This window comes from Phycodurus eques, chromosome 17, assembly GCF_024500275.1.
Source record: "Phycodurus eques isolate BA_2022a chromosome 17, UOR_Pequ_1.1, whole genome shotgun sequence".
Lineage (NCBI taxonomy): Eukaryota > Metazoa > Chordata > Actinopteri > Syngnathiformes > Syngnathidae > Phycodurus > Phycodurus eques.
Window position 1 is genome coordinate 1,407,817 of NC_084541.1, and position 14,299 is coordinate 1,422,115.

At 41.3% G+C, this 14,299-nt stretch overlaps 1 protein-coding gene across 5 annotated transcripts in view; it reads right to left on the reverse strand.

Annotated features, from left to right (window-relative positions):
• Positions 1 to 14,299, reverse strand: part of srrm3 (serine/arginine repetitive matrix 3) — a 71,201-nt gene that overhangs the window by 16,076 nt on the left and 40,826 nt on the right. For all 5 annotated transcript variants that reach the window (XR_009770157.1, XM_061701775.1, XM_061701774.1 and 2 more), the window contains 5 exons: positions 13,889 to 13,957; positions 11,999 to 12,034; positions 10,497 to 10,547; positions 10,005 to 10,112; positions 7,905 to 8,073 (listed from right to left, as the gene is read on the reverse strand). Coding sequence is in view for 4 of the 5 variants with exons in the window: in XM_061701775.1 (XP_061557759.1) it covers positions 7,905 to 8,073; positions 10,005 to 10,112; positions 10,497 to 10,547; positions 11,999 to 12,034; positions 13,889 to 13,957 (433 nt within the window). In the remaining variant the exon portion in view is untranslated. The remainder of the gene's footprint in view (positions 1 to 7,904; positions 8,074 to 10,004; positions 10,113 to 10,496; positions 10,548 to 11,998; positions 12,035 to 13,888; positions 13,958 to 14,299) is intronic.

A 14,299-nucleotide genomic window follows, 5' to 3' on the forward strand; every position in this document is an offset into this window, starting at 1 on the left:
ACTGCGTGAGCAAATAGGTCAACAGTTGAAGAACAACGTTTCTCAACGTACAATTGCAAGGAATTTAGGGATTGCATCATCTACGGTTCATAATATTATCAAAAGATTCAGAGAATCTGGAGAAATCAATGCCCGTGACCTTCGATCCCTCAGGTGGCACTGAAAAACCGGCATCATTTTGGAAAGTACATCGTCACGTGGGCTCAGGACCACTTTAAGAAAGCCATTGTGAGTTAACACAGTTGGTCTCTACATCTGCAAATTCAAGTTCAAACGCTACCATGCAAATTGAAAGCCATATAGCAACAAAACCCAGAAACCCCGCAGGCTGGCTTCACTGGGCCTGAGCTCATCTGGAGAGGGACTGACGCAAAGTGGAAAAGTGTGCCGTGGTCTCTTGAGTCCTCATTTCAAAATGTTTTTCGAAATCATCGACGTCATGTCCGCCGGGCCAAAGAGGAAAAGAACCATCCGGACTGTTATGGACGCAAAGTTCAAAAGCCAGCATCTGTGATTGTATGGGAGTGCGTTCGTGCCAATGGCATGGCTAACTTATACATCTGTGAAGGCCCCATTAATGCTGAAAGGTACATACCGGTCCAGGTTTGAGAGCAACATGCATCATCCAAGCAACATCTTTTTCAGGGATGGCCTTGCTTATTTCAGGAAGACAATGCAACGCTACATTCTGTACGTGTTACAACTGCATGGCTTCATAAAATTCTAAATGAGTGAATATTTGCAAAAAGCAAAGTTGAACAGTTTTTAACCCACTTTCTGTGGGTCAGAAAGAAAGAGCTTTGTTCACAATGATCTGTCATTGTGTGAATTGAATTGTTATATAGCAAAAGTACTCGTCGTATTGGTGAGTACTTGTGGGTCCCTGTGGGTCCCTGCGGCCCCCGCTGGCCGGCCGTTTGTCGGGCGCCTCGGTGGGGCCGGCGGACCGTCCCGGGTCCCTCGGTGTGGACCCCTGGGCCCGATCCCGCCCCTCGATTGATCGGGTGGGGTCCTCAGCCGGCCACAGCAATTACAGGACATTTCTTTGTGCATGTAAAACGCTATCGCTTGCACGTGTCCGCTGACACACACCCCTAGGGCTCTTTCACTGCGTGTGAGGTCACGCACTTACTGCGACAAATAACTCATGAATATGCAAATCGCTCGTGTATCCCCTCACTTATACTCTCGTCCTGTACACTTTTATAATTTACATAATGAATGCCACCACACTTCAGTTGTACAGCCGGGTTCACGACCCTGGTCCCGCACGCTTCTTCTCCTGTCCTTGTCCTGTTCTATCTTGTACTGTCCTTCCCTCGTAGGGTGTAGCACCGCACAGCACTGTAGCATTGTTCGGGACCGAACAATGTGTCCAAAAATAGTTTCCATTTGTCACTTAAACTGCTGTTGACAAAGTCTGTAGTTTTCAGAATCGGTCGCTGTTGTTTACTGGCGCTGTGGCGCTATAGAGGCAGAGAATGCGACATACGTATTTCCGGGTCACAGATATACAATATGACAAGATCCAACGATAAGACGTGCTTCAAACTCGTGGGCTGAGCAACCCTTTAGCAGCTTAATTGAAATATGGACCTCAATGGAACGCTTGTAGACCGTACTGTTTCGATCGTATATTCGCTGGAAGATTGAATCAATTTGGATAACATTTACAAAGAAAGCTGCGCGCTGTCAAAGTCATCCCTACTGCCGGTGAGGCTAATGGAGGAACTAGCTAGCATAGTCCTACTGCCGTAGCTGTTTGTAAGTAGATATTGTATCTCCCTATCCCGTCACCGATCACCCGCTGCTTTACTTATTTGCACCCTGTCCTGTATTACCAATATCAGCTGCTAAACTTGTCACCTGGGAATTAAAAAAAAAAAAAAGAGTCCGCCGTTCATGACATCACATATACCTCGTCATGTGGAAAGGTTTTGAAACTTTGTTATAAAGCTACTAAATCTAATTTTCCTCATGGGATGAATAACGTATCCATCCAACTATCTATCCACGACTTCCGCTAAAGAAAAAATGAGAAAATCTGCAAAACACACTCAGCATATCATATATATATCATATCAATAAATGTCCTGGCAGAGAGTTTCACCGTTTATATTATAGCATATCGTCAAATTATCTTTATCGTAAATTTAAAAAAAAAAAAAAACATACGTGGCGACATTCCAACAAATTGACACGGTGGCCATGTTGAATGTGGCAAATTTCCAGGCATTGTATTGACATGGCGGCCATGGTGGCGGGAGTTCTATCTATTTTCTTTCTTTTTTTTCTGCAAGAGATGTCTCTGCAGCCTGGAACATGCTATTTGTTGTACAGTAATTTTTTTTTTCCTTTTTTGTCAAGCCGTTTGTTGAGGTCATCTAATCAATACACCCTAATTGTTCGTGGCTCATGAGAGAAACCTGCCCGACTTGCCACAAGTCACTATGACAACAAGCACACCAGCATGGTAAGTTTGGATAAAATCTAAAACAGCTTTTTCATATTTATTTACAATAACTTTGTACTGTACTTGGCATTTTAGGGCACGAAAAAAGTACAAATGAATGTGAATTAATTTCATAAAACTCAGTGTGTGACTACTTTTTAAACAGTGATTTCATGTTCTTTGTATCCTCAAGCAATTTGGTGACTTACCAGATATATGTAAATTAGGTGACTTTTTCTGTTAAGAAAAAGACCCCAACTGATCTTATGTGAGTCATGGCTGCCACGTTAAAATCATATAGCCAATAAAGCTAACTGTATCAGAGACTGACACGTTAAAAACAACAATGTATGATCCAATAAATCCGTAATAAGTGAACCACAATATAGCGAGGGTTTACTGTATTGATGAACGCATAGTTTATAATTTAAAAAAAAATCTGTGCTTGGCTGAACGCATTTATGTTTTGTTTTCTTCTGTCTGAAAGAGCTCTTGTAAAATGTAATGGGTTCTTGCTTTGCGCATGTGCCAGCCTCCACCTAGGTGAATGGAAAGTGATTGTGTAGTTTTTTTACGTCGGACAGTACAGTGCTATTTGACTTTATCGAAACACAAACAAATAATTTCACAAATATACAATAAAAAATAAACTCATGAGTCAAGGTATCACTGTACTAACTAATTACCAAAAGGCAATCTAAACAGAACCTTACGCTTGGTGCTCTGTTTTGATTGACACGGACAAGGTCAAGCCAAAGCTGAGCATTATTGTCTTGGGAAATTCATTTTATTTTTATACAGCCCTTGTATTGGATCTCATTGGATTGTGCAAGTGGAGATAATGTTGTGGCCGGTCAGTGCTCTGAACTGCCTCATAATCTGACATGACGCTTCTGTTAAAAAGATCCTCTGTTCTCCAGACAGGAGACAACAATGTCGTAGACTGTAATGAGTAAACCTGCGCCCACTGGCGCTTCCGACAACTCTTGAAAAGAATTGTGGAAATCCTAAGACGGATATACTACCTCACCTACAAGCAAGAAATTCTTTCTGCAAAAACAAACAAAAAAAAAATGTTGAGAGATAATGGACCAGGAAGACCAGAAGAAGAAAAAAAAGCGAGTGTGTGTTGTAAGCAATAAAATCTTCAAGGTTGAAATCATAATCGATGCCGCAAATTAAGTTTTTTTTAAAGACCACTTTTTAAGAAGAGAGGGAAAGAGAGAGAAACATTGACGTCACTCAGGCTCGGGTGCTTGTCACATTCTCATCTGCATAAAGATCACGTGCGTAGGCAAAGCGTTACCTACCTTCCATTTCAATCAGTGACACGTATGCAATATCAACAAAACAAGGAAAGAAAGAAAAAAAAGATAGGAAAAGGGAATTTTCTCCGCAGCGATATGGGAAAAAGACAATGACCTCTTTTAGTATCAAAGCTGCATTTTTGTCCAGAGACAAACGATAAATAAACAAACCAAAAAGTCAAAAGAAAAGGAAGAGAAAAAAAAATCCAGATGGAAAATTAGGATGATTCTAGAAACTACATGATTTTTGCTTAGTCTTTTTCGCTTGTACAAATGCAGCCATATTTGTATCCAAACATGGAGGGGGGTTGGGGGGGGGGGGGGGGGTTGGGGGCTTACGTGGATATACAGTAGTTTATGATCATATTAGTGGAAGGAAGAAGGGAGGTAAGGTAAGGTAAGGTAAGGTAAGGTGTGCATGCAGAGCTGGCAAATGTGACAAATATGTGGGAAAGAAAAAAATGCAACAACAACAAGAGTCAGCTGTGAGTCACATGACACAAATGAGGAGGTCGGAGAAGAGAGAAGAAGTGTTACCGCTGAAATGAACTGGAGAGAGTCAGTACATTTGAAAGGGACCCCAGTCATATTTTGGCTTGGCTCTTCTTTACATCTAATATCTTCTAATTGTGCCATTACGACTAATAATACAACTTCAACTATTACTGCAACTACTAATACTACCACCACCACCGCTACTACCGTTTCGATGTCAGTTCCTCTTTGTTGCTTTTTGAGCTTTTTGTTGTTACTGAAACAGTAAAAGGCACAATAAAGTTGGGTTGAGAATCATTCTCTATCCACTACTTCCCTGTAATAGTCAGTTTGCCATTTTAGAGTGGTATTGGAATGTGTAGTAAGAAAAGTATATAGTGCCCTCGATGTATCCCACAGTACATTGAAAAGTAGTGATTGGACACTAGAAAAGCAGTATAGTATATCTGAGAGAGAAAATAATAGCCACCAATGAAGAGCTGTGGTGTGAAAATATCTTGAATGAGAGTCGATCTTTTGCACATGAAAGCAATTTGCTTATGCATTTGTTGAATATTTATTATAGAAAGTCCACCAGCTGACATTGATCTAGTCCACTGTAATTATGCGACAGCAACGACGTCGTTAAAAGCATGCCCGACTAGTGTCCAAAAACTATTTTTCATTTGAGTGATCAGTGAACCCTATATGGTCTACTACAGTATCTAGAAATCCCTGGATAATAATTAGGGAGTAGGGAATGAGTGAATGATTCCGAACATTGCTTAAGAGTGTGACCCTATGGTTTCAACTGCCGTATGTGACAAAGAAACATGTTTAAAATGGCTTGGGTCCCTTTAAAATACTAAAGCAATGTTAATAGACGTGGGAGTTGTCCCACATTATCAGCAGGGCCCGCGTTCTTGACTTTACATGTCTAGCCCAGTTTGACACTGTCTCTCATGCCCATCCTGGATGCTTCCCCCCCTGGATGTGTGCTGCTTTTGTCAGAGCTGTGACCGTTAACCGTGACAGCCACGAGCAAACAACATGGATGAAGCTGTCTTTCTTTTTGGAAAAAAAAAAAAAAAACCAAACAAAACAAAAAACATCGCACTGACCAATTTATTATTTCAACATTTATTCTTTTTGCAGGATTGTAAACCAGAGAGTTGAAAATACCCTCTTCAGTTCCAATAAAAAGTTGAAATCATCAACTGTGTACAAGTCACCTCACCAAAAAAACTGTCATTTGAACAGGTTTGGTGTCGATAATTACAGTATATCAACTTTATGTTGGTCTGTGTGTCGATAGTGCCGCTACATTGCCCGGCTGCCTGAATGGATTCATCACGTGCACGGTAAAAACGTGTGCCTGTCATGGCTCAGTGGTCATATTGATCGCGAGTATTTCTGGGTTTTGTTGGAGCGTTTTAGTTCAAATGTGTAGGGCCCGGCCGATTAATCCAACAGATTAATTATTATAAAAGATTTTTTTACACATTACAACATACGACAAAGACGATGACATTCAAACAATTTTTGCCCATTTTCCTCAGTTGTAAAGTTAAACACATCAAAGGACAAAGTATCGTAAAACACTCGAGTGTTCTGCCTGTAATTAATATCTTTATTTTTGTAAGTGTTAAGAGACCAAAACATGAAGTTATTGAATTCATTATATATATTTGTTAATTATTTGTCCGATTAATCGGTTATCAGAATTTTAGTCTGCCAAATATCGGAATCGGCGTCAGCCTTAAAAAAAAAAAAAATCCATCGGTCGCGCCCTAAAAATGTGCGAGACGACACAATACATTTTGTACAGATAATGTCTATGACCACGATTCCCGGCTGGAGGAAATATTTGTTTTGCTATTTTTTTGCGTGGGAACTTCATTAATTAGTTGCCGCTGTGCACCAGATTAATTTCCCCATCGCCGATTAAGCAGACACCGCACCCCTAACACCTTTGGGAAGCATCCTGGAATGTCTTTGGATGAGACAGACCCAAACGCAGGTCAGGGGTAAAAAAATCACAAACTGTAACTGTATATAGATTAAAATGAAAAACAAACAAAACAAAAACAGAGCATTTGCAAAACCACACAGCTGCAGCAATACAATCAAAGTTCATTTCACTCAGGAACCTTCACACAATGTCCGAGCTGTTAACAACAGCTAACAATGGTAGTACGTAAGATGTTGTTTGAAATATTCAAAGGCGCTCGCTACGTCCGAAAAGTATATGGTCTAAAAAAGCTTTGCTTGCCATTCTCCACCCGTAAGATCAGCGTAGAGACAATAAATAGTCAGACACAGAAGATACTGCCACCTAGAGGCAACATGCAAACTGACATGGAAAGAAGCCTAGTCAATGAACTCCTGCTGTTGTGCCCCTGAGGAGAGGAGAATCTATGACTGAGCAGAGCTTGTGTTTGACAGAAAGACAACTGGATTGATAAGAAGAAACGAATCCACATACCCAGTTGAACCTACTTGGTCCAGCTCCAAAGCATTTGAGTGCTTTTTATATAAACAAGAGAGACATTGGGGCATTTATTCATTGTTAAATACCATTTAAATTGATCAAGGGGTAAGAAAAGAAAGAAGAATGAATGGGAGAAGCAGACAAAGATCAGATGAGGCCTCAGAGGACACATGCAAGAATACAAAACAGAAGGCAGCGGTGTGACATCGCCTCTCCCGAGTGAGTCTTAAAGGACTCAGCAGAAGATTCACTTAAATATAACAGCTGTCTTTCTTGTTTAGCTCAGGATGCATTTATCAAAAACTAGTTTCCTGACAAGCGCGCAATAGACAGTGCTATTAAAGACACGCGTTGTTAAAGCAGCGTGGTTTTAAAACGGTTACAATGAGGGCACATTATTATTATTTTTTTTTAACTAACACATAAATATGTCACTTTCCACTTATTTCCGTGTATTCAAATCCAAGAACAATATATCCAGATCAGTCTCTGTACTGCATGCATATTATGGCCAAACATGCTGTTTGTTAAAGGAAGGAATAATAGCAGACTTTGCCGGGATATTACTATTCGATGGATAACTGGATTATTCCGTTCACTGAGTGATTAGCATTTCAGATGTGCCTCATCAGGGTCTGTATCATTGAAGATTTGATCCAAAATGTTGCTTTGAACTTGAAATGTTCTGGAAGACGTGTTTTAGTTCATTACGCGGACCTTTTTTTTTTTTTTGATTTGCAGCAGTCATATCTGCTAACGACTAGGTTAACCTTTTTATTATATTCATATGCCCCAGTGAGCAAACACATGAAGGGAAACACACTTTGTTTTGCTCATTGTTCTGGAATCATAGATGGACGTGAAGAAAATATGCTAATTCTGTACTTAGATCTATCTGGAACACGCACGTGTTCGCGCGTGCGCGCACACACACAAAGAACCTACGTCTGTGTTGCCTCCACACAACAATAACAATGAACAAGATGGCAGAGGAGTCAAAAGAAAGCCAGAAACAAAGCAGCAGGTCTTCTACACATCACATTAAAGTACAGTCATAGAGTATGTGCCTTGTAACCTATGAATTACTGATGAAAAGAATCAATAAAAGTCACATGTTAGAGACTGTGGGCAGGTTGGGGAGGGAGAGATTTAAAGGAGTAGAAAAGAGGAGATGACATACATCTTGCGCCTTATTGCCGTCGGTGTGGTTGAGTCTGCTGCCGGCTTTGTGGCAATTGTGACTGCGCTGGGTGTGGTCGCCATTGTGCCAAGCAGTGGGACTGTTCTGGCCCGGGGATAGTGAAGCGCAGCGAGCCTTCTTTCCATCCTTCTTGTGCTTGGAGTTCAGTCTGGAAGAACAGAGCCACGAAAGTGATACGCTTTTTTTGATACACAGTCCAGTACATATGAAATACAACTGCTTGTGAGTGACAGTGACGCACCAGGAGAGGCAAAGAAGAAGCAAACACTTGTTCATGTATTAAGTCAGTATTAAATCAAACCTCTGATGGACCAGCAGTAGGTTAGCATTCAAAAGAAGAAACATACGGATGGTCATAATCTAATAAGAATGACTATTTTGGAGTTGGAATGTGTGATTTGACAGCATTGGTTTCTGCAAAGATGTAAAAAGTCAACGAAAACCAAAATTCAACACACACAAAAGGACAACGTACAATGTTACATGGGTTTCACGCAAGAGATGATGAAGTTTTTTTTATTTTTTTTTTAATTTTATTTTTTTTAAAGAAAAAAAGCCAAATAGGCAGCCAGTCAATGTGGCGTGCACATGCCAACCGGCTGAGCCCTGCCAAGAACAGTTCGGCTTTGCAGCCCGCTGGTAAAAAAAAAAAAAAAAAAAAAGTCATTTAAAACAGTTCCAAATTTGTCTTTAATATTTTGGATTAAAGGCTGCAATATACTGGTACACAGAATACATTTGAAGAACTGCTGTCAAGTTGTTGCTGCATTGAGTTAAGGGGGTGACTCAGTTCCCAAGAAAGCAGCGAGGTCATCCATTTTCATGACCAACATCCACTTTTTTTTTTTGAAATGATAAATGACTGCACTTATATAGCGCGTGAGCTACAATATCGCAGTGCCCTAAGCGCTTTACACCCATTCGTAAACCACGCAAGGCGCTGCCAGGCCCACTGGGAGCAAATTAGGTTTTCAGTGTCTTGCCCAAGGACACTTCCACGTGCGGCTAGTCGGAGCCAGCATTTCAACCAGTGACCATTTAAATTAAAACGGTTTGCTTTCTCCGTGTAAAATACAACTCCCCAACAAAACGTACATACACTGCACCCAAAACATGACAATCATAGATGCACTTCATTCACCGAGCTACCAACGCCAATGGCCGACGACTAAATGTTCAGCCGTCAATGGTTTATCTTATGTACGGTACATGTGATGCGATAAACACGCGTGATGTAGTCCAACGTGCTTCCCCGAGTCTTTTAACTTGTATTCTGCCATTTGAGTCAAATCATAATTCGAAATACAGTGTCATAAAAAAGTACTGCCCCCCCTTCTCAAATTCTTAGATTTTTGCATAGTTTCCCCAATTTAATGTTTAAGATCATCAAACACATGTAAATATGAGACAAACATCACCCAAGTCAACGTGAAATGCTGTTTTTAAATGATTTGATTGATGAAGAGGAATAAAAAACGATTCAAAGCTCCCTCGCCATGTGTGGAAAAAGTAACGTGGCTCATCACATTATGTGGTTCATTTTCACTGACCACACCCAATCGCACCCGATGACCTCCAGACAGGTTCAATCAGGAAATCACTTCAATAGAACCTATTTGACAAAATGAAGTCGTCTACAAAGTCAATTTCTAAAGCTTTAGGATCCCAGCGAACGTTTACATTTGTCTGATTAGCTTCAACATTAAAGTGGGGAAACTATGCAAACAAAAAAAAACCCCAACAAAATGTAAATGACAATATAGACTGCCCCTCACGCCTTCAAACAGTTACATGTATTATGATTTAGATTGAACACCAGGAAATAGCAACTGCGTGTGGCTGTTTTTGAAAATAGAACTGTCTAACAGTGTGACAAGCAATTAGTATCACAATATGAGAGCAGAATGAATCTCAACCATTTAACGGGGGTCATGAAAAGATTCGTCGAGGAGGCCCATTTTTATCCTAATCGTCCCCTCAGGACGGAAAAGAAATGACGGATAAGTGCTAGTGACAAAGTAGAGTGATGCCGCTGTGTCAGAAAATCATGCACACGTGTGTGTGATTTGTGGAATATACCTGCCGGGAGACTTGGAGGTGCTCCCAGTGGATGACAGCGAGGCGCTGCGGCTGCTGCAACAGCTGCCTTGACGCTGTGCGCTCCTTCTGGGGGTCTCGGCGGGGGATCTAAATGGACGCCACAAAGGGACAAACGCATTTGCGCCGATACGAAGGAATTTGTGCGTTTGTGTACACCACAGCGACACGCATGCAGTAAGCGAACTCAGTCATCCATCTGATTGCGTGTAAAGCGGGGCAGGCACAGCTGAAAACTTTCCGATCGAGCCAAGGGGGAGTGCAAAGCTGAAAAAAAAAAAATCAATTGGTGCTTCACACTCTTTCACATTCTGTGTCAAGCTGAATCTGACATAAAAGACTCCAAAATACCAATACAAATGTATGACTGACCCGCTACTCACAACGGAGTAATTCTGTAAAAGAAAAGTCATTCTGACAGTTTCACATGTAAACAATATAAGATTTTTTTCCTGGGGTCGATGTGTGTCTCACCTCTTTTTCTGTTTGTTCTTGTTTTTGTGTTTGTCCTTTGGGCTGCCCGACCTGAAACAGAAAAGTGAGAGACTGGTGAAGAAAGATTTGACGTTTAACAGGTTATCATTCCCTTGACTACGCTATACGGTTTGACTTTTAATCGGAGCACAAAAGAAGATTTGCATTTTGGTGCTATGTTCAAAGCTAGACCACAGGTGTCAGACTCGTGGTCCGGGGGGCCAGATCCGGCCCGCCACAACACTTTATGTGGCTCGCAAAAGCTAATCATGTACGTCCACTGCAAAACTGAAGATTGTCTTCACTTTTGGTAACATCGAAATATTGTAAGCATTTCTCTGATGCTTACAATCCAATTAGAAAATAAAATCAAATTATAGTTGAACAAACATTTTTTTGTTTTTACTGGCCTCTGATGTCAAAACTAGTTATCCATTAATTTGTTGTGTATATGAAATATGATTAGGCGATTATACATAGCCGGGATAGGCTCCAGCACGCCAGCGACCCTAGTGAGGAGAAGCGGTAAAGGGAACGGATGGATGGATACTTTTGCTTTCAGACCGACACCAGTAAAAGTATTTATTCTTGAGTACCCGTGATACCGATAGCACTAGTACTTTTGATACATACAATTTCAATGAACACAATGACAGACAATTGTGAAAAAAGACATTTCTTTCTTTCTGACGTACATGAGGATTTACCAATGTGTCAAATGTGTCGCAGCGGCAACTACTGGCGAGGAGGACTGAGTCCATGTCACATTTTTTGTTTTTTGCCTTTAGTATCGGTGGTCAGTGTCGGCAGCCTCCACGAGTACCCTCGCCCTTGAAATAAGGCCGGTATCGGCCCGATAGCCATACCCGGTATCGGTATTCGCTCGTCCCAATTCAGTCGCTACGATGTGGCCCGCGACAAAAATGAGTTTGACACCCCTGACTATAACAACTTTGAGCATTAAATATGTTGTAGATACACTCCCTGGACACTGGATAATTTGATCCAAAACAAGGGCTACATTTGGGGCAAAATATTAGAAACATATTTTGTAGAGATTGGAGAGCATCATGGAATTTTCGTCCCCATCAAGCTTTTGAATTATAGGGGGGTGAGTACTCTGATTAAAGTTGACAAAGACATATTACCACACATTGTATAACCATGCAAATAATAGCATAATGAACTCTGTAAATAGGTAGTGTATAGGAGTCAGTAAGAGTGAATAATGAAGCAGTATAATTGGACATTGTGAAACCAATGTCTAAATATGGATTGGAAACAAGGCTAGCACTATGATGCAAAAAACGTCAGTTACAAAATACAGCGGTTTGAAACGAAAGTGAACATTATTATGTTAAGGCCAATTTCTTTTCTTTTTTGTTTTACACACGGCTCTTCAGTGGGATCTCATTAAATTCGATTTTAGATTTGTACACAATATAATTACCAATACTGTATGGGATGGTTTCTAATTGTCTTCTCTTTTTCCACACACATACCTGTACCTCCTCTTTTTGCTGGAGCCTGATGCCGACCTACAAAAGTAAACATGGTTATTATTAGACAGCTTCTTAAACTGAATTATTCATATGTGCACTAGAAAACAGATATTTTTAACCAGAAAATGTCTTTTACATTATTCTGTGACGGTGACTGACCTTTAATTAGCGGCAAGTAAAAGTGGAATTTCAAATAATGGGTGCTAAGACAGTAGAGTGTCACCTAACACCTGATGCGGTGTCAAAATTGTAGTTTGTTCAGCTTAGTGTGAACGCGTTGAACTTGTTAGCCAAACACTTACATGCCTTTACATACGGGTATGTGCAAAGAAAGGGAACTCTTATTATTAAGATCCAACTTCCTGGTTTCTGCGGGATATACAATATATCAACCTTGTTGATTGACCCAGGCGTTCAATGACAGATCCCTGTAACACACAGTCATCCGTCCATGTCACCTCATTGCGGTTTGCATGGGGATGAGTGAAAGTCGGTGGGAGATGTTGTTATTTTGCAGCGGAGACCCCCCCCCCCCCCCCTGTCGAGTCACACACCAAGAGTGTGCGGCGGAGTGACATCGCTAGAAAGGTGAAAGTGGGGTAATAAAACTGTCACAGGTGCGATGTATAAATGATTGGAGCTACCCGCTTTTTTCCCCCCATTGGAGGCAGCCCACTGGGAACTAGCGGATATGAGGTGTTGCTCTGGAGAATTCATTGTTCTGTTATTGAACAAAGGTGCACAACTAGCCTGCCACGACAGAGAAAGTACGTGCCCCCATTACACAAATCTCAACTGTTTTTATAACATGCAAGAAGCTTTGTGAATTCCACGACACGATGATAATCAAGTACTGTGCTGCACCGCATATACTCCCTCCCTTTCTGTCCTCGTGCAACTTGAAAGGGCAAATTTCAATCTCTGGGGTGGAACCCTTTATGCTCTTCCCATGTGCCTCAAACCATACATTATTCAAGCATCGACAGCATGTGCACTGCAGAGCAGCTGTAGTGTGACACTCAGGTGATAGAAGAGGGGGACAAAGGGGGACTCGGGCAGAAGGGGGTGGCTGAGAAATGGGGAACATGGGTGTCGTAGTGTTTGGTAAACTGAGAAGAGGCTCATTTTCCGTCGGAGGTCCTCTCCTCCTCCATATACGAAGGCTGTGTCGTTAGAGCCATACATTTGGCCCCACTTCTGAGAACTTAACGGACATTACGTGTGCATGAATGGACAGAGTTGTTTACATCATGTCCATGTTGCGAATGAAGAGACACGTATTTTATACATGCGTATGTCCCTGACAGGATAAACATTTGAATGAGTCCGAAAGGCAAAACCGCTCTCTTATAAAAGGTGACATTTTAGTTAGGTAGTGAGTTAGTCTAAGTTCGGTCCACGTTTTAACTGTCACCCTAACATGGTCAAAAAAAAAACACGGTCCAGCTGTAGTGATAAGAAGGAACGATGACCACCTTATGTCGACTCGAGTAAAAATGGAACCTAAGCAGGAACCCTCACCATTTCGTTCTTCACATCCACAAAGCCCCCTTCCATCATATATTTCCCTGCTTACCTTCTATTATTTATTTCTCTCCTCTTTGCTTCTCTTCTTTTGTCTTACTTCCTCACCTTCCTATCTTCCTGCACCTTACTGTCTTTCCTCTTTTTCATCTTCCCTTTTCTTCCTTTTCTTTCCTTCCTTCCTTCCTGAGCATCTTTCTCTTCTCTTGGTCTTTCTCTTCTCTGCCAAGGCAAATGGAAGCAACATATGATAAATGCACGCAAGGCCACTGTAGTAAATGAGACGGTTGGACTTTATCCCTGAACATCAAGTAGCTGAAATGACGACTCTCACACACTTTATACATTGTTTATACGTACACACACCTGTCACGTTTGTGTTTCTTGCTACTCTTTTTCTTCTTCTCTCTGCGAGCGGGTGATGAGCTGCCAAACCTATCATCGGAGAGAAGGAAACAAATGTGACCAGCCGTGCAATGTTGAGAAACTCGAAATTTTGAATTTGAAATTGTGAATTTCTCGCATTTTCCCGTCGACTTAAGCATTTGTATTCTTACGCGTTAGAGGCTATAGTGAGTCAATTGCCCCGGGAACATCATATTGCACTTGAAGTCGGGATGCGGGTTAATATGAATTTACAATTGAAATTTATGGATGGCCCGCGACCCTTGTGAGGAGAAGCGGCTCAGAAAATGGCTGGTTGAATTTAGAAATGGTTTAATCGGTAGAAGGTCCAGATTTGCACTTAACCGATCATTTGCGGTAAAGCTCAGTGAT